General features: G+C 40.4%; 3 protein-coding genes across 4 annotated transcripts in view; 2 read left to right on the top strand and 1 right to left on the bottom strand.

Moving 5' to 3' along the window:
- The first annotated feature begins 1820 nt into the window (after positions 1–1820).
- Positions 1821–10989, top strand: ctdsp2 (CTD (carboxy-terminal domain, RNA polymerase II, polypeptide A) small phosphatase 2). Its single transcript, XM_084015812.1, has 7 exons — positions 1821–2452; positions 4922–5079; positions 6292–6393; positions 6794–6850; positions 7466–7558; positions 8415–8600; positions 9178–10989. Exons 1-7 carry the CDS (start codon positions 2392–2394, stop codon positions 9301–9303), a joined length of 783 nt encoding a protein of 260 aa, XP_083871938.1. The 5' UTR covers positions 1821–2391; the 3' UTR covers positions 9304–10989.
- Positions 10990–11820: 831 nt separating this feature from the next.
- tegt (testis enhanced gene transcript (BAX inhibitor 1)) lies at positions 11821–17797 on the top strand. Its single transcript, XM_084016419.1, has 10 exons — positions 11821–11960; positions 12953–13059; positions 13169–13277; positions 14479–14599; positions 14726–14774; positions 14959–15056; positions 15211–15290; positions 15382–15482; positions 15741–15816; positions 16873–17797. Exons 2-10 carry the CDS (start codon positions 13004–13006, stop codon positions 16894–16896), a joined length of 714 nt encoding a protein of 237 aa, XP_083872545.1. The 5' UTR covers positions 11821–11960; positions 12953–13003; the 3' UTR covers positions 16897–17797.
- A 472-nt stretch (positions 17798–18269) lies between these two features.
- Positions 18270–19865, bottom strand: part of nckap5l (NCK-associated protein 5-like) — a 33027-nt gene continuing 31431 nt past the window's right edge. For both annotated transcript variants that reach the window (XM_084016395.1, XM_084016396.1), the window contains exon 13: positions 18270–19514. In XM_084016395.1, coding sequence (XP_083872521.1) covers positions 19254–19514 — 261 coding nt within the window. In that variant the 3' untranslated portion in view covers positions 18270–19253. The remainder of the gene's footprint in view (positions 19515–19865) is intronic.

Genomic DNA, 19865 nt, shown 5'->3' on the forward strand with positions numbered 1-19865 from the left:
GCACCCACAACGCTCGGCTCGGGGGCCTTCAACACCAGCTCACCCGCTTTGCTCTTTTTCAGTGGAATGCAACATTACCAGAAGAAGAGGGCAAGACGCAGCCAGAGATCAGGCACAGATAATGCATTTCAGGTTGATTGAGTAAACAGTGGCATCAGCTGTAAACCGTATGACATTTTCCAGCTGTGCGGTCCATACTCATTTTGTATATATTTTTACACAAATCTGTCAGTGCTGCCCTAAAACGTCCGACACCAGGAATGCAAACAGCGGAGCCATTCTTGTTTATGTCTTGCATTGTGGCCACTGTGGGCTCTGGCTGAGCTTGTGGTGTAATGGGCCCACATGTGTTTGGAATGGGTAGAATGACTGTTTCAACTGTGTAGTTATTCCTTTTATTAGCAAGTTTATTTTACTGCTTACTTTCTGTTTTCTTCAGCTAGAAGGTCTTAAGGATGTACACAGTTTATGTTCTCTGCATCATCTGTGTGTTGTATCTGCTAAAAATACAGCCTGTGACTGAACTCCACACCACAGGTGCTTACAGTGCACGACAGCGAGGGGATTTACTCAAGAGGTTTCAGACAATAAGGAGGCGCTGCAGAACCTCCATGCTGTAAATATAAATATCTTGGGACCCACTGGTTGACCATGTTGCCTAACGCAACCGTAAATCCACTTCTATTGATGTGAACAAATGTGTTTTCTGTTTATACTAAGTGAAAATGGAAGCAGGATTTGTCTACAACCAACTAAAGCTTATTTGAATAAACAAAAAAAACAATAGAAATGCTATATGTATGAATACATATACTGAATATTGTCTGTATTTTTACATACAATTTCATCAGTAGTCTCATGGCAAAGTAACTGCCTTTGAGTCTGTCCAAATGCTTGGTGATTGCCATAACACAGAGAAAAGTCCCCCCCCCAGCAGTTTTCAGGCAAAAACAAGTTACGGTTTCATTTTAATGTGGTGGCAGTAAAGGGAAGGAAAGAGAGAGAGAGGGAGAGAGAAAGTGATAGGAGCCTGGACCATTGGTTTCATTCTACCCCGCCTACATGAAGTACTACTGAGGACAGTTAGCATTGAGGGGGTCCAACACATTAATTAAAACTGGAAACATCTGCTGGGCTCTTACATGCATTATAATGTACATTTGGTGTTTTGACTGAATATATCCATTAATAAGCCTCAACACTGTGTTTTTTAAATTTTTTATCCCTGCTAATCAAAGGTTGTGATATCACGATTTCACACATGAAACCCGCAGATGATATGCTTGTAAACTACAAAACAAGAATAAGGCTAAATATTAAAGGAAACGATTAACCAAAGTAGTAGCTACTTTTGGGGAGATAATTGCATTATTTTTGGCTCATAATTAATTATATCTCCAACTCCTCTGATACGTGTATTAACAGTAAATAACAGTCAAAAATGCAGACGAAAACAATATATAAATAGCCTACATTTGTAGAGAATAAAACAAACAAATAAAAACAAACAAGTTAAGAAAAAATAATACAAACTACACACCGGATGTATGAATACAAATTAAAGACATGTATATAGAGTTGCATAAGTGAACATTATTTTTAAAATAATTTACAAACAATGTGATCTCATTTGTACGAGCAGCGCTGGAATGTGTTCGGTGCAGCGCGTGCAGAACGGGGAGGAATGCCGTGGCCACACCCCCCACCTCCCGGGCGCCCAATCAGGAAACGGCACGGTTTCAAGGCGCCCGCAGAGTCCCAACCGTAGAAAAACAAAGCCCCGGATAACAACAAAACTCACATTTTACGTCCAAGCGCACACGGGAATCAGTTTTATCGGATCGAAACCGACCCTGGAGGTCGATTCGCTGAGTTTTTCGTCGCGCTTTGAGGCCTTTCGGGCGATGTTGTTTATCTGTAGTAAGGGGGGGCTTGAAACCGCCCTCCCTTGCCCCATTTCCTCGGTTGTTTTCCTTCTCTCGCCTGGATTCTCCATGTTGTTGGTGCAAGAGTGAAGACTTCGCAGCGACGGGTAAGAGGGGGGCTGCTCGGCGACATTACCCGTAATAGAGGTGGCAAACCCGAGACGACGGAGCTGACAGAGTCTCAAATAGCCTCCCAAAAAAAACATATCCAAGTGCCTTGCCCCCCCCCTCCCCCCTCCTCGGCGGCGGAGCTCCGAGAGAGAAAAAGGAAGAAGAAGAAGAAGCGGCGGAGGAATAAAGAAAGCCAGGAACAAGATAAATCCTACTCACCGAGGATCGTTACTGGGGCGGATGACAAGTTACCTCGGTAAATAATTGAGTCGTTCTGTCAACGAAACCCAATGAGGGATGCCCATCAGTGCTCGGGGACAGGATTTGAGGATTTCGAGGGCTCCGTGATTGTCAGATGGAAAGTTCTGTTATCACCCAAGTGCAGAAAGAAGACGTTCAAGTGTCACCGAAAACAGGTGAGGCGGGCCTGGCCCGTGTCTGCTTTTTGTTTTTAAAGTACTATCGCACCTGTTTCACACGGACGTTTTTATGTGAGTGTTTTTCTGAATAGCGTGCGGTGTGTGTGAAGCTTGTAGTGCGCCCATTTGACAGTTGAGCGCTGCGGACGCTGGTTGAGCGCGGTCAAAGAGGCGCATTGCCCCCCCACCCCCCTCCTTTTTTTTTTTTTTTTTTTTTTTTTTTACATTTACCAAACAAATCTGTAATATGTATATCTAATCACTATGCAAATGCAGAGCCACAGAGTGTGAAGGAATCACAATGTGCTTACGTACTAATATGTATCTCAGAAGCTGTTTTCCGTCACCTGCGGATCACAAAGAGCAAAGAACTGTTACAATCAAACATAAAGCTGAATAACATCCGTCAGAAACCACATTATTATGTAGGCTGAGTTGGCCCCTATAATATTGAATATGAGGTCATGTATAAGTCACCGTTACGCATGCAGAACTTACTGTTTTTATGATTTGTTTTGTTCTGTGTGTGTAAATCTTTTTTTTTTTAACATGTGGTGTTGTGATTATGGCTGATTCCTGCTGCTGGTGATTATGGCCCAGCTCTCCAAAAAAAAAAAAAAAAAAAAAAAAAACCCGAGCTGTATTTATGTCGATCAGGTTCCAGCTTGTTTGGCACCATCCCATATGCTACTACTACCAGGTACAGCGCGGGGCTCGTCTGTCACCACGGGCAGCACCGTAGCATGGTGTAAAGCAAGCTGTTTGGTTAATATGTAAACTATGATGTGGTGTTTTGTTCATATATAGCGGGGATGGGGGGGTCACAGTTCAGTGCGTGGTAGTATTACATTGCTGCACTGTTCGCATGTTTGCTTGTATGTTTTTTTTTCACAAGGCAAACAAACGGTTTCGTTTCTTCATTAAATCACGATGGCCATTGCAGGCTGATGGGTGCATGGGCGTCCAGACTGGCTGTTGATTAACAGGGGGGGGGGGGACTGTATAGAAATACCAGGTGCCGGGGTGTTGACAGCGGAATGCACAAACACACCCCTCTGCACACGCCCATTGTAGCGCCGTTTCAAAGATTTCGTTGTTTGCATGCTTTCCTCGGGCTTGAAAGAGGCTTTGCTCATTCACTCCGGCTCACTACTTGGATGGGGATGTGATTATTGCAAGATTGCAAATACTGGCAAAGTATAATGTATCCATATTTTTTGCCTGGTATGTTTTTGGTTGTTTTTATTTTTTAGATTGGGTGTTATATAAAGATATATATATATATATATAAAGATATATATATATATGGTGGATCTGCTGTGATCTGGCCATCCTTTGCATGACTGATATAAATGTATGTGTTATGTCATACATGCCCATACTGTCTTCCTGTGGAAAATCAATAGGCCTACTCAACACTGATTGTCCGTCAGGATTCACGTTCATCATGTGGATTATATCGAAGGGATATCTTGATATTTTCCCGAAAAATAATGGTGTGCGGCACTAATGAAGGACATCTGTGGAATTACCAAATCGAGCCCCTTTGTCCCTTAAACACGGTGTTGTGTAACATGGACATTTGCGTGTCTGCATTGTGTCTCCAGAGCACAGAGGGTCAGCATGGAGACCGTAAATTATTCAGGGGAGAAAAATGTGTAAATCTCTTTCTCCTTCCACTTTTGGCTGTTTACCAACAGTTCCTCTTTATGGTAGTGTTTACTATCACGACTCTCTATTGATGTGTATAAATTATGTTTGCAAGTCCTCGCATGAAACACACTAGGAGGGAACTTGCAGGAATGTTTTTCTCCCCTTTCTTTCACTACAAGACATGTAAGGGTCTGGGAAACTCACGGTTATGGTGACTGATCAAAGACCCGCACAGAGCACTGAGGTGTGACAGCTTGTCCGGCTGAATGACTGACTGACTGACTGTCTGCCTGTCGGTCTGTTCTGGCTAGCTTCAGGCAGCCCTGAAAGGTCTTGGAGTTTAAAATGGTTGGAATGTTTTCTGTCTGTGTTTTCTGTTGAAGGTAGTGCTGAAAAGTGTGGGTTTTCCCGCCCTCTGTGATTATATAACATGTACCAGCCATTTCCAGCAGCAGCAGCAGCAGCAGCGGCAGCAGCGGCACAGGCAGGCGCATTAAAAACAGATTTCAAGTGCGGGCTGTGCCATCCCTGTAGACAGATGGATGGTGCCTTTAGGAAAGGGGAAGCTGATTCTACATGTTACAAGTAGCTCATAACTAATCATGCACAATTTAAGGTTTTGCTTTTAATAACATTTTTCATCTATTTTCATGTAACAAGATTTGTTTTGTGTAGGGGGGGAAAAAAACAAGAAGATCGGATTACGTGTGTCTGACGTATGATCCAAGACCTCACTTAACGTTTCCGTGTTGACAACATGCTGTTTTATTTGTTTTTCTCATGAAAGTCTCTCTTTCTCTGTGCTAAAAACAGGCCAGGTGAGCCGGTCTGCCCTGAAACAGCCGCGGAGTTGTAACATCTTCAAAGCACTCTTCTGTTGCCTCCAAGCCCAGGATGGCCCCAAACCACCACCAACACCACCTCCCCAGCAGGCCTTGCTGGAGTCGCAGGAAAACGGCACGGTTGTCAAGGTAACACTATTCTTATTCCAGCAATGCTTCAGATCACTCAAAACAAATTTGAAGAGCTCACTTTAATTTGTTTATTGAAGATTTCACTTCCTTGTCGCAACCACCCACACACACACACACACACACACCCTCACTGCTTGCTATTAAAGCGGGGGTGTTTGAATGGTTCTGGCCATCTGTAGGAGTAAACTAAACGTGCTGTTATAAAATTGTGCTTATTATTGGCTTCAAGCATTATTTTTTTTACAACTGCAGTGCGCACTAACGGCACTGCTGCACCTGCTCTGAACATCTTGAAAGCCGACCGCAACTGTCTGCGGATATGGAATCACTTTGATGTTCACACTTGATCCTCCAAGGAAGATAAGAATGACAGCGCGACTATCAATCCTTTAGGCGGACGGCGAGCAGAGAATGGTGTATTGTGTGCCTCGTAATTGCTGAGGTGGAGAAAAAAAAAAAACGACGGCCTTGAGCGCCCACTGCACACGGCTGGCCACGCCGGTGAACGCTGTCAGCCTGATTAGAGCTTCAGTACCATGTAAGGGGGCATTTTAATGAGATGCCATGTTTGCTCACATTGAGGAGTGTCCTCCAGCACCAGGAGCAAACAGGAAGCAGCATCTGTAGGGCCTGGTTATTGTCTGGCACTGAAATGAAACTAAATTAAATGTTGGTGCCGATGGGGTAATGTTGCATTGTCCAGTCGGTGAGATAAGATTGCTGTTTCTTATGTAGAGTATTTGTTCTCAATCTCACTTTGCCATCCTTAATGGACAAGATATTTACATTATGTAATATATTAATAATACATGTCAGATTGAGTAGAGTCTAGAAACCAAATTAATAAAAGGGGGGAAATTACACATCTGAAAATGAGATTATATCAAGCTAATGTTTTCCCTGTAGGTGAATGTCTTCAGAGATGCTTTTGGGAAGTATAATGAAAGACATAAATATGCTAATCCTAAAGATATGCAACATAGAAGCTGTTACAGTAAATAATGAGGCTCACTCTTTCATACACGCACACATGCAGCTCTAAATTTAATTTCCCACAGGTAAAATTAAATGGCCAAGGTGTGATTTTCACATGAATCCCTGTCCTATCAGAGCTAATCATGCTCCTTAGGTGTAAACAAAGCACAAGACAAATTATACAGGTGCATGTGGGACAGTACCAATAAAAGTGTCTTTTGTGTGTTTTCTCAGCAATCTGAACCGAGCCTCCTACCTGAGGTGGAGGCCCAGGACCAAGGGAAGATATGCGTGGTCATAGACTTGGATGAGACCCTGGTGCACAGCTCGTTCAAGGTACCGAAGCAAAGACATAAATCACTTGACCTCTAAGTAGGCTTATTGTCAATGCTTCATGTTGTTATGTTTAGCATTGCAGTGCAATTTTGAGTGGAATCTCCTAGAAATAACAAACATCAAGTACATATACACAATGGTGGCTTGTAGCGGTGGAACATCGATCCTGATACTGCTGTGATTCTCTATTAATCTTCTCTGTAGCCACCACATGCAATCGGAGAACATCAAGCGGATTGCGTTCTGTTTGTGTAGGCTCTTCACTGTGATTTATGGCAGCAGCGTGGCATCTGGTTCAGTGTTCACTCGTTATGTAACGCCATGTGAATGTACACAGCGCGGCTCATGGGAATGAGCGTGCCAACCGTGTCTCTCTCTCTCTGTGTTCCCCCCCCTCCAGCCTATTAGTAATGCAGACTTCATCGTGCCTGTGGAGATAGAGGGGACCACACACCAGGTAAACGGCCCTGTGTTTGTTATGGAGGGGAAGGGGGTTGTGTTTGTTTGTGTATGTATGTTGATGTGTTTGCAGCGGTTGCTGAGCTAAAAAAAGGGATGGGTCTTGTAACCGATCAGCCTGGTTTCACTCTGATGGGTGTACGGAGCCCTCTACTGGTCAGATGTTGAATAGGGAAACACAAGTGGAAGCGGATGCATCAGCAGGAGAAATTACTCATTTCAGGCCAGTTAATCTAAAATGTAATGAATTAGTGATGCAGTATAAATTACTGATTCTGTGAAGATGTTGGGAAAAAGTGCTCAACTGGCACACTGTGTTGTTTGAACTTGGGCGCAGAGATTCTCGCTATTGGACATTGAGAAATGGGATTCCTGGGACCCCGCGTGCTGGTGAGCGATCCACTGTGGGCCTCTGCCTGGTTCAAGTAATCCAGGATAGGCTGGTTAACACTGGCTCGGCCTATTCTTGATTACTTGTTTCAGGAACTGGCCATTCGCGGCAAAACGGATGGAAAACATTAAGTTGATGGTACAAACGGGACAAAAGACATGAAATGCCATTAAAATAGTCATGTTGGTGGGGCTGTCTACTGATGCTGTGTTTGTTATGCAGGTGTATGTACTGAAGAGGCCGTACGTGGATGAGTTCCTGCAGAGAATGGGAGAGTTGTTTGAATGTGTGCTTTTTACAGCCAGTCTCGCAAAGGTACTTTACATCAGATACTAAAACATATCCTGAAATAGATAGAAGTATTTTTTTTGTTTGATGTCTGATATCTTGTCTGATCTATCGGAGGTTGTTCTGTCTTTTCTTGCCTTTTAGTTCTTGCTCTTAGTCACCTCAGTAGACACCCTGCTCACGTTTAAAGCTATAGTCGTGTCTGTGTTCATCTGGAGCCGCTTGCATCAACTATTTTTAGGTCCTAACTTAGTCTTATTATGACGTAACTGGAGATTTAAGCTTAAATACATCAAAATGGGTTGTACCTCCCACCCTAGATATAGTTGTTACTAAATATTTACACATACAATCCGTTAGGTGTAAATGCTACGTAGCTAATTGAGCCAACTGACAAAGCCAACGTTAGTTTGCTAAAATATGACCTGCTTAGATTGAAGATAAAGGGGTAATATTATATCCACATATCTCATCTGGCATCTGATAAAATGCTTTTTAATAATGATGTTTGATTATTATGCATTACAAAACACAACGTAATTTGCCTCAGATCATCAAACGATATGCTAATAAGGCTAGACCAAATTACGATACAGCACAGCTGAAATTAGCATAATCATATATTTCCCACTCGTCCTATAATGCACTAATACTGCTGACTCAGAGGCACTTTTTTAAATCCTGCATATGTAAATTAAACAAGGCAAAGAAACTTGGAAATAGGTTTACAAAAAGCTGGTGCAACTTGATCCAGATGAGTAGATGTTTATGGATATGTGCTGCTGCTTCTTAGCTATTTACTGTTAAAAATAAACACCCGCCATTACTTGAAAGTGCTTCATTAGTGCAACCTGCTTCTCCCACCCTCCCCTGGCCTCATCAGTATGCAGACCCAGTGACGGACCTGCTGGATCAGTTTGGTGTATTCCGGACCCGGTTATTCCGGGAATCTTGTGTATTCCACCAAGGCTGCTATGTCAAAGATTTGAGCCGCCTGGGAAGAGATCTCCACAAAACCCTCATCCTGGATAACTCTCCTGCCTCCTACATCTTCCACCCTAATAATGCTGTGAGTTTCCATCTGCTTCCGTCAGCTATGGTGCACCTCCTTGTGTTGAAAATATAGCTTTGACAGTTGTGACACATAATTCTGATAACCATTGTTCAAAAGATGTGGCACCTGCTCCTAGATTTCTGTCTCATCAAGCTCACACATGCCTGGACAATTTAGATCTTCTTACACATGTTTGAACAGGATTTTCCAGACCTCAAGCTTGATGGGAAGCAGGCCCGGCAATGTCAGATTAGCTCTTACAAAATGCTAAATCACAGACAACGAAAACAAACTGTTCTTACTCATTTCATCCTGATCAGAGCTGCAACCTGTCATCGATAAATCTGCACATTACTCAATTTATTGTTTGTTGAGAATTTCTGGCAATTTTGCTCTTAAATTTACCAAAAACAATTTCCCGATTATCATAATCCTTGCTGATTGTTTCCGTTGTGATCCTGACTTATAGAACCTTACACTGGACATAAATGTATATCCTGCTTTGGTTCAGAACTTTGGCCGGGTGCACTTTATTTGTGATTATTCTCTTTAAAAGCCAACCGTTTGTGAGTGACCGTTTTGCTTTCTTCAGGTTCCTGTGGTGTCATGGTTTGATGACGTGGACGACGCTGAGCTGCTCAACCTTCTGCCTGTGTTTGAGGAACTTAGTCAAGCTGACGATGTTTACACCCAGCTGGATCAGCTTCGTGGACATTAAGCTGTGGATGGACCCCGCTCCTCTGCTCCTCTGCTATGAGATCCGGCTTGAAACGTATTCAGCTACAATAGAACCGTATATATCGACAATAGATACTAGAGTTTTCAGACGCTGTTCTCCTTGCCTCTGCAAAAAATGCTCCGTATAGAAAATTCTATTAGCGTGGGGGTTAAGGAATTTCCAAGCCTGGAAAACACAATGCGTTTGGCTCAGCTGAAACTGCAGATTGCAATATGAGGCCTTTCCTCTGAACCTCAGTGTTGACATTATTGACAACCACTATTTGAAAGAGCGGGAAACAACAGAGCGATCCCATCACAATCAATCCAATATTAAAGTGGTTCTTTTGCCAAAGCAGAAGCCTGCCTGCCCTGACTTGACTTTTGGACATTTTCTCATTCTTGTGCCTTTTAAGGAACAACGACCACAACAACAACAACAAAAAAAACCATCAGCTCTTTTTTGAAATTTCCACCAGATTTTATACATTTATTGATTTCTTTTTATAGGTTGTTTTTATAAGGAAATCTATTTTTAAACGGTGAACATGGTTCCTCTATGCAACCCAGTTCTTTAATCACATGGACAGTACCTCCAAAGTAGCCAGTCAATAATTGCATTCAACAGATGTAAACATTACTGTAGCCTTATTTACCTGTAAATGAGCAGAAAAACAAAATTGTATTTTACTTAATTGTACTATAAACATAATTTCTACAAACCATGCAAATATACAGCAGTAGTTGTCGGATAAATATTTGACATAAGTTAAGTAAACAGGGTGAAATCTTGTCTTTGATGGTCCATTGAACGCAGACACACTGGAATATGTTGGCACATAGCATGACCATATGCCACAGTTTTCAGTCAAGGTTTGATAATAATTCATTTGCTACTATGTTTTTTGTTTATAACTATATGACAAACAACTTGCACTTGTTTTACATTGACAGTGCTGAAAGTAAAAACTGTGCCTTTAAAAGAATTCGGACAGAGAAGGGTGTTCTGCCTGAAAAAGAGATTTGTGGGCCTACACACTCTGATGTGTCATGCTGAGCGTGAGAAAACACTGTCAAGAGCAAGTGTAATGCCATGTGGCTGTGGTACTTGCAGTGCAACACTTGAAAATATCAAATTTGATTTTTTTTAGCATGTGTGAGTGTTTTTGTCTATATTTATTGGCCAAAAATCTGTACTGTCCAGTACTTTATGCTCAACATTTTGTATTGTAATCCATTTGCCTACTTTGAGGCTGGCCTTGTGTTTGACTGTTTTTTCTGTGCCTAAAAATCAGACATTTTGCTGGCAAATTTCAATCATAATTCAAAACGTAAGCAGTTAGATGGACTAAAAGATGTAAATCCAAGTTTCAATCATGCAAGAAGACATTTTCCTTTTCCGTTTTAATTCAGTACAGTTTTTGTGGGGTTATGTTTCCTGGGTAATATGGTTTTTCTATGTTTAATGTCTGATGCAATTATTGCCTGCATGTTAACCAGTAAAATATGACGATGAAATTGTACCAGTTGTGATGACCAAAAGTATTTGTTTAGACAGTCACAATTTGTCTTTGTGTATCAGAATAAATCACTCATTTTGTCTACTCGATCTGACCAAAACTCTAAAAGACAAGGTGCTACCAGTTTTTATTTTAAAATAAAAATTGGTTATATTATACCGTCTTTGTGCATGTTTTTCTCTTCTGCAACACTAAAGGATACATCTCTCCATTGGTGTGAAAATATAAAATAACCATTGCTGTATGTCCTTTTAGACAACAATTTCAAGTTCTGAACATATCCATACTGGCAATTCAAAATATGAATCACATTTTATATTTTCAACAGTCAAACTTTAACTCATATAGGCTACTGTACTTAATAGCAATTATGTCCTTTAGAAAGGACTTACACTGAAAACTATAGTTACTTTATGATCTTTATGATCAATAGCTCATCCAAAAGTCAATAAAGCAGCTAAATTGTTGTTACATCTATAATGAGATAGGACAATTCTGCACATTTCACTGTTATTTTTTAACCAAATTTAAGTTTTGAATGCAGCACTTTAATAAATAATGTTGTATTTTCTACGTTTACTGAAGAGAAATCGTCATTAACAGATACGTATTAAATTTACATAATGAACATTATCTCTAAATATATAAACGTTTCTACAAGAATGTGTTGTTTATTTTCAGCTATAGCTTCTTGTCCATATAAAACACATTATTCAAATATAAAATAAATAGTCTTCGTTTCATACCGTTTAAGAAAAAAAAAGAAGAAAGAAAATCAGGTGATCTTTTAGAATGGTGAGGCTAAATTTATGAGTCGGCCATTTTAGATGGACCGGGGACATTACTCGGTGACACACCAGGAAGTGCCTTTTAATGTAATGGTTTCTTGAAATTGTAACACTTTTACTTTAGCGTCTGTCATCAATAAAACAGACGACTTGTTGATTTCCATCGTGTCCATGTCCATGTCAACGTTGAACAATAAGCGTACGTACATACGGGAATGTGTGTTTCCATTTTCTGGGCGTTGCCTGTGTGACGTCATCTGGCACTGACACGTACTGTTTTGTGAGAGAAAAAAAAGTAAGCAGGAAGAAGAAAGGCTGCCAAACAGTTGTTAGCTGTTAGCAGAGGAGAGGTAAGCGTTCCCGTATGATTGTATAGTGTGCTAAAGCCCCTCGGTGTATCGTATTCATGTTAGCTGTCACATTACCAGCGTTATGTGCTGAAGAATTAACGAGACGTCGAATGTATGTTGACAAACGAGTTAAACGTTAGCTTCGTTAGCCGAGCCGCTCAGTATTTAACCGTTAAGTAACGTTATCGCTGAGCTAGCTAGCTAGCAGCGTTAGCTAATTTAGCTGTGAATACGATATGCGTCAAACGCCGTTTTTGGTAGTTGTTCAACTGCGTGGTTTATGACAACATACTTGATTAAGGCAGTTGCTTAGCTTTCGTTTCCAGCTAACTGCTCGTTAACGCGATCTGATGGTATTAGATACGAACCCTGTTTGTTTGCTGGCTAGCACGCAGCGCTCCTGTAACAACACGTACGGGATCAGCGTTCCTTCGTTCTCTCAGAAATCTCCATGGGTTTAGGCAACAAGCCTACTTGTTTAGGTCTGCATTAATATCGTGTTTGGGGTTGATACAAACCCTGTTAGGCAGACATTCCTAAAGGGAAAAACTTCTCCCCTTGTGCTCATACAACTTAACTACGCACTTTTGATCCGCGACATGCATCAGGTCATTTAAACACTTCAATTTAAAAGCGATGCGCAATACTCCAAAATCTTAGTCCGTCATTAAAGTAATCCTAAAGTCAAGTAAAAGTACAGAAATATTGACCATAGGATTATGTTATGTCAGTGTTATATTATGAGATTGGATCATTGATGTTAATGCTTTGAACTATCGGCTAATATTGTGTTTTGTTTGTATAATCTTGAGTAAAGTAGCTTTAGCTGTTGATTATGCTTTAGTAAAGTATTTTAAATCCTTTGTGACTAAATGTAGTTCTTGCTCTCCACTACCGACCACTAACAAGATTGTACCTGTGCTACCTTTGAATCCTGCTGTTCTGCCTTTTCACCAATAAAGTGGAGAGATCATGTACGTTTTTCTCTTTAGAGGAGCCCTTTTCCATTGAAGAATCTTCAAATCACGACCCTTGGTTCCATCATGAACGTGTTTGACCGCAACATCAACTTTGACTCCCTCTTCAAGTTCTCCCAGATGTGCGTAAGCATGCAGCAGATCGCTATCTCAGTCACATACTTTGTCCTCTGAAACTCAAGTTGTCCGCTGCCCAGAAATGTTCATCGTAATCTTTTTTATTTTTTGCAGATCTCATTCCACCCAGGTGCACTTGAAGAATGTCTACTCCAGCCTGGCAGTTTGTATGTTTGTGGCTGCCGCTGGCTCCTATGTCCATGTCGTCACACGCCTCTTTCAGGTAATATAAACGAGAGACGACAGAGTTTAGCTATCCAGGTCGCTGGTGTCAAGAATGCAAAATGGTGCCCTTAAGTAAAGTGTAGACAAGAATGCCTTATCCTGCTGAATCTAACCTAAGTTTTAAATACCTGCTGCTGCTTGTACACATTTACTGCGGATATAAATGTAATAGTTTTCACTACGGCAAAACATTTTTTAAACAATAGCCACAGTAATTACATTAAAATGGCCTATATATATAATATAATGGATCTTCCAAAGTGAAAGTTAGTTAATGATTCATTTGGGTGAAGGATTTGTTTAATTTGAGCAGAGGTGGTGTTTACTTTTATTGATATACCTGCCTCCACTATAAAACACTGGAGAACAGGGTTTCTCAAAGTCTTTTGTGACATGTTTAGGGAGTATTGTCACCACTGGAGAGCTTATGTGCCTGTACAATAGAGTGAGACCGAGCTAAACCGACTGCATGTGTAGGATATTCTTCAGCCCAATACGTGAAACTTGAGATCGTTGCTACCAGCATTCACTTGTTGTTTTGGGGTTTACAGTTTACAGCCATAAGGCCGATTGCTGAAATTCCCCTTTTTGGGTTTCAACATGGGAAAACATAGGGCCTAGCCAAAAAGATCATACAATTTAGAAAAAATATGTTAGAAATGACACAATATGTAAAAGAAAAACTGATCAACATCCAAAACCCAAGCATTCTCCTTTATATACGGGCAAATGCCATGGGTTTATGTTTTGGCCTGTAATTTTAATCAAAATCACCATGAGAGGTTATTTGATAAGAAAGAAACAAGTCTAATAGAGATGAATTCTCTCTTAACCTCTTATTTGGAGGAACAAAACAACTATAGTTTCTGTGGTTGATACTATGCGGTCCCACTACCAATTGTACACTGGATGTACAAACAAAAGCATTTCTCTAACAAGTTTAAACATTTTGTTGGGTTTAATACATTAGAGTACACTTTTAGAGTGCGTCTGTCTTGGTAAGATAAGACCACACTTAAATTTGATGGAAATTACATTTTTGTGTTTTATCTTATGGTGATATTCTGTGATATTCAATCTGGTGCTGTGAGAAATTTACACTACGCTTATTTTAAATGGAGAGGAGAATTCCTAAGTGATCGGTATGGTATAATTACAATTCTTCCCGCTTCTTCTCAACCTCGTGGCCTTGTTTTCAGGGAGGTGTGCTGTCTGTGCTCGGCTCCCTGGGGATGATGTTTTGGCTCGCCATGACGCCACACAACTCTGAGACAGAGAAGAAGAGACTGGCTATCCTTGCAGGATTTGCCTTCCTCACAGGTAAAGTAGTGATATGGGCAGGTTACAGGTAAAATTGTCACTTTCCTGTGAACAGAGCTGTCTTTGTTATTCTGCGGCCATGCCAGAGTCTATAAGCAGTGTTTGTCCTGCCTTCTTCCTCACCAGGTGTCGGCCTTGGCCCCACACTGGACTTTGTCATCGCTGTCAATCCGGGGTATGTAACAAGTTACTCAGTGTTACAACACTTGCACTAAAGCGGCCGAAAGCTAGCTGAGTAAAAGTTAAACATTATAGACGATAAGAGTATTGTGTGATGATTGGCAGCCATCTTTCTGTGAGTCCGTACACATCTTATTAACTCACAACGTACTAATTTGTTTTGGTTTGTTGCTCCTCAGCATCATCGTGACGGCCTTCATGGGAACCTCCGTGGTTTTCGTTTGCTTCACTCTCAGCGCTCTCTATGCCAAACGCAGGAGCTACCTGTTCCTCGGAGGTAAAGGCAGTTTATTAATGTTGTGACCTATTACACCGTATACTTCTCTTCTCAACCATTTACAAGACTTTCAATTACACCCATATTTGGCCATTATGAAGAATTTATTTTGGCTTAATTAACCCCGTTTCCCATAACCCAATATTCTTCTAAGGTACATTGATGTCTGGCCTCTCCCTCCTGTTCCTGATGTCCGTGATGAACATGTTCTTTGGATCTGTGATGCTGTTTAAGGTAGCTGAAGCGAGTGGCACCGTTCCTCACGTTTGATCAGTCGTGTGTCATAATGTTTCAGTGTAAATGAGGGTTTTCATCTTTCTGACAGGCACACATGTACCTCGGACTGCTCATTATGTGTGGCTTCGTCCTGTTTGACACTCAGCTCATCATAGAGAAAGCAGAGAATGGAGACAAGGACTACATCTGGTGAGGACTTGTATTCCCTTATCTGTCGGCTCATAAACAAATACCATGCAAATGCGTCATGCCATAGGGAGGTGTAGAATTCAGCATCAGTTCCTAAAAACACACGTTTTATAGTGGTGTGTTTGTGTGATTATTTGTGGAGTCACTGCATTTTACAGATCTGTTGATTAAATCAACTTAAAAATGTGTTGACAAAATCGAGTGTTAGTACTCTTATTTTAGAGGTATTGAATAATGTATCATCATTTCTTTTTTAAGGCACTGTGTGGACTTGTTCCTTGATTTCATTACCATCTTCAGGAAACTCATGGTCATCCTGGCTATGAACGACAAGGTACAGAGTGTTATCCTTCCCTGGTCTGCTCATATTCTGTGTATTTCTTATTCCAAAATCCAATGAGAACACCAAATTACTAACATGGGATTTGTTGTGGACAAAGTCAAGGTTATTTCCAGCCTCAAACTTTTAATAATCTGACAAGAAAGCCTGCTTCAAGTAAATTATACTTTGTTACATAAGTTCAGCCCTCAGTTACCAGTAACTCTTCAGATTTAGAGATTTAAGCTGTGGATCCCAAACCCTTTTGGCCTTTTCATAGATTAAAAATATAATTGGAAGATACATTGGTAATGAAAATAATCTAAATTTGTGGTCCTAAAATATTACTTTAGTGAATAGGAGTTGGAGTATTAAATGTAATCATACACCAGAACATGTTTTACACACTATTGCCTTATTATTACTGATACATTAATGAGTATGTAGCAAGTTAATGTAGTTGGTTGTGGAGATTATTTAATGTTTTTATACACTCTGTAGTTTAATCTATAACAATGATAATATTTATATTTTAAGCTGTAAAGTAGCTACATCTTTCAACTAAGTGTAGTGGAGTAGAAGTAAGGACTCTACTACATTTCTTTTTTCCTGCACTACACTTATTAGATCACTTAAGTTTCCGTTTACTTTTTAGATTAAGATTTATTTGTGACCTCGTTCAAAAAGCATTGTGTTGTTGTGACCTCGTCATGTTTCAGATGTCTGAGTTGTTAGCAGTTCCACCAAAAACACATTTCCCCTCTAAGCGTGTCAGATGGTTTCATTTAAATGGTTATCCAAGCCAAAAACTCCCCTCTGATACTTTAAGTACATATTGCTGATAAAACTTCGGTACTTTTACTTGAGATTCTGAATCCAGGCTTTTAATGCAGTATTTTACAGTGTTGCTTTTGCTGATTACTTCTTTAATCACTGATTGTATTTGAGTGATGACGCAACTTTCCAGACTCTCAGCACAGTGGTGGTATCAAGGCATGCTGGAGTAAAAGTGGAAACATGTGTTTTTGTTTTGGTATCGTTCTTACTCTGATTATTTCTCTCTTTTTTCAGGATAAGAAGAAGGAAAAGAAGTAAACAGCGTTTGGAATTAAAAACAATCTGTCAGAAGAGGCACAATTTGCAGCGCACTTGGTGCTTTTCACTTTCTGTCTTCATTTATTGAATTAACTCCTATGTGGTCTTATATTATTGAAATTTCTTTGATTTTGTTTTTCAAACTTACAACAAGGGTTGAATGTAGGTTTATGGTAAACTAATGCTAGTCCCCATCATGGCTGTGAATGGAGAATTAGAGTAATGCTGCAGTGAACATGCTTGGCCTTTAGAGGGGAGTGTTGCCCTATGAAGGCTCCCAGAAGCTGAGCAGCACTTAATGAAGATACTCGTTATTTAGTGCCATAAATTAATGACATGATAGGCTCCTTTTTAGTGGGTCATGTGAGCTTCTGAGGCTGATTATTCTTTTATTTGAAGTTATGTAAATTCAGTCGTTGATTTTCTTATTTATAGTTTTCCTCCGTTCTCCTTAGTAAAGTGTCATAAGATATGGTTTTGACAACAGATTTCCCCTCTTTTGAAAACATTTTCTAATTGTTTTTGTTCCCACAAATTTTGTTTGGTTACCAACATTTTGAGTAAGACTGCCTGGTAACACCGACAGAAACCCTTAAAGCTCGTCGGAATCATGCTGATCTACACTCATTCGGATGGACTCTTTGGATTTCGGACGTTGGCAGGTGGTGGAGGAGGAAGAGTCTGTGCCATCTGTCTTTTCATCTCGGATAGCAGGCGAGTTATTCAGACCTCTCCCACTGTAAATTTATCTAAATATCTGTTGTCTAGAAATTAGTTTGCCAAAATGATGTGATGTTAACCTTTACGATTTTTCGAAAGTGTATACTGTGAAGAATTTATTTTATGGATGTGAAATTTAAAAAATAATTTGATACATTTGCTCAAATAAATGTGTTGAACGGATTGAAATGAAATCATCTTTTTCTCTCCACTCTGGCTTAGTTCATTTTTACACAGTAAAACATCCTGTGATAACAATTTTAGTACATTTTACCCCGTTCCCCCTAAACACTGTTAGCTTCAAACCGCTCAGCATCATCACATTCACAGGCAGTAGAAACACACTGAATTTCTGCATTTAACACCTTTAAGTACAAGATCTGAATATTTTCCATCATTGCACATGTAGAAAAATGACTTTTTTTAAAATGTGTGTAGCTTCCTGGCCCTTCTGCATTAGCCACTACTAATTTAACACAGCAGAATCTCCAACCAAACTGTCTGCGGGTGAGTTGCATTATGGGTAATGTAGATGCCAGGTTCTGACAGGGAAGAAGAATATACTTATATGGAGATACTGAAGTAGAGAACACAGAATTTTCTTGTGTCCTGTAACAGCACTTAAGTCAAAATAACTACTTCACACAAAGAAGTAAATCAAAACATTTTAATTAGAAATTTGAAAAACGGCAGTAGGTACATAGGACCTCTATTGGCTAGGGAACGAACAGCAACAGATGTTGAAATACAAGATATGAACATAATCTACTAAGCAAAGAGACGGCAATTTCACAGAAAGATTACAGAAAGAAAAAAAGATGACTGCAAATGATGTACATTTAAAATAAATAAATAATAGAAATACATATTCATTGAATAGTGTAGCCATTTCTCTTATCTATGTTATTATTGCTGGTATATATTACCTTTTAAATGTATTATGATTTAAAACGGACATATTCTGACAACCTCCCTCGGCTGCAAAACAATATCAACATGATCAATAAAATCGTTTATACATTTAAAATCATGATGCATGAGTTTAGCAATTAAGAATCACAGACATGAACATTCATTTTTTTAAGGGAGCTCCATGTGTTTTTTTTCTCTTCTTCCTCAATATGTTGTGTGGCAAAATGATGTCAACACAGAATGGATGTATTGATACAGATCTTCCTTGATGTACATAATAAAGATCTGTCGACCAGGATGATTAAAAACAAAAGACGTTGCTGAACAACTACCAGGAGTGACAACTTATGTGCTAATCATTAGCTTAGCCATGCGTTTCATAGTCCTGTATACATGAATTAAAGAGTGTCCACAGTCGAGTCTGATTGTGGAAAAAGTGAACAACCTATATTATTTGGGGTGGCTTTTGGCTTCGTGTTTATTTGAAATCCTGAGGAGAAGTCTATCGATCTCTTTCCAGTTGCAACAAAGAAACAGCTGATGAGAAAGCGTTGCCACAATATTCTTGCGGACATCAACAGGGCACAGTTTTTTTTTCCCCTCAACAAAGGTGGCGGCGAACAGCATCACAGTACAGCCAGCGACCAGGAGACATGTTCAGAGCTGGGTCTTATTGTCTGTGAATGAGACGAGCTCCACTCGGTCCTCCACGATCCTTGTTTGGATCATCCTTGGCTGCCGCAGGATGACAGACTGTCGTACAGAGAATCGCTGAGGGACTCGGGCGTCTCCAGGACCTGAGGGCGGCTCGGGGAGAGCGCTTCCTCCGGCCGCTCCCTGAGCAGCTCCAGTCCGGCCTCCCGGCTCATCTCGGGCACGCTGGGAGTGTGAGACTTCGCCCTGCGGCTCATCCCCGACTGGGCCGGGACGGGCAAGCTGCCTGGGTCAACCACCCGGCTGGAGGAGGGACCGCCGGCCTTTATGCTCTGAAAGGATGCACAATGGGTGAGATTTTAGGTCATATATTGTGTCTTATGTAACGCCTTCAGGTGCAAAGAAAGAAAAAAAAAAACAGAAGTGGGTTACATAAATCATACAACTTTGAATCTTTAATATTCAGCTGATTAATAATTTCTAAAGGGGAATGTGGTTCTGTGTTTTTACATTATGTAAGATGTGAGTGCAGATTTAAAAATGTATCTCAACTTTACTGCCTGCAAAGTATTTTCAGTCTGTTAGTGACCTAGATAATTTCTTTGATCGTGCTCCTGCACGGCAGCTTTTAAACAAGAATAGATCAAATGAAACACATTTGGGGAGAAGACAGGGAAAATGAC

Source organism: Eutrigla gurnardus (genome assembly GCF_963514095.1).
Source record: "Eutrigla gurnardus genome assembly, chromosome: 8".
In the NCBI taxonomy this organism is placed as follows: domain Eukaryota; kingdom Metazoa; phylum Chordata; class Actinopteri; order Perciformes; family Triglidae; genus Eutrigla; species Eutrigla gurnardus.

Excerpts from the sequence above, each read along its gene's own strand:
- ctdsp2 (XM_084015812.1), top strand. The coding sequence starts at position 2,392 with ATGGAAAGTTCTGTTATCACCCAAGTGCAGAAAGAAGACGTTCAAGTG. Across the intron at positions 6,394-6,793 it reads TGGTGCACAGCTCGTTCAAG|CCTATTAGTAATGCAGACTT; the intron begins GTACCGAAGCAA and ends CCCCCCCTCCAG. Across the intron at positions 8,601-9,177 it reads TCTTCCACCCTAATAATGCT|GTTCCTGTGGTGTCATGGTT; the intron begins GTGAGTTTCCAT and ends TGCTTTCTTCAG.
- tegt (XM_084016419.1), top strand. The coding sequence starts at position 13,004 with ATGAACGTGTTTGACCGCAACATCAACTTTGACTCCCTCTTCAAGTTC. Across the intron at positions 14,600-14,725 it reads AGGATTTGCCTTCCTCACAG|GTGTCGGCCTTGGCCCCACA; the intron begins GTAAAGTAGTGA and ends CTTCCTCACCAG. Across the intron at positions 15,817-16,872 it reads TCCTGGCTATGAACGACAAG|GATAAGAAGAAGGAAAAGAA; the intron begins GTACAGAGTGTT and ends CTCTTTTTTCAG.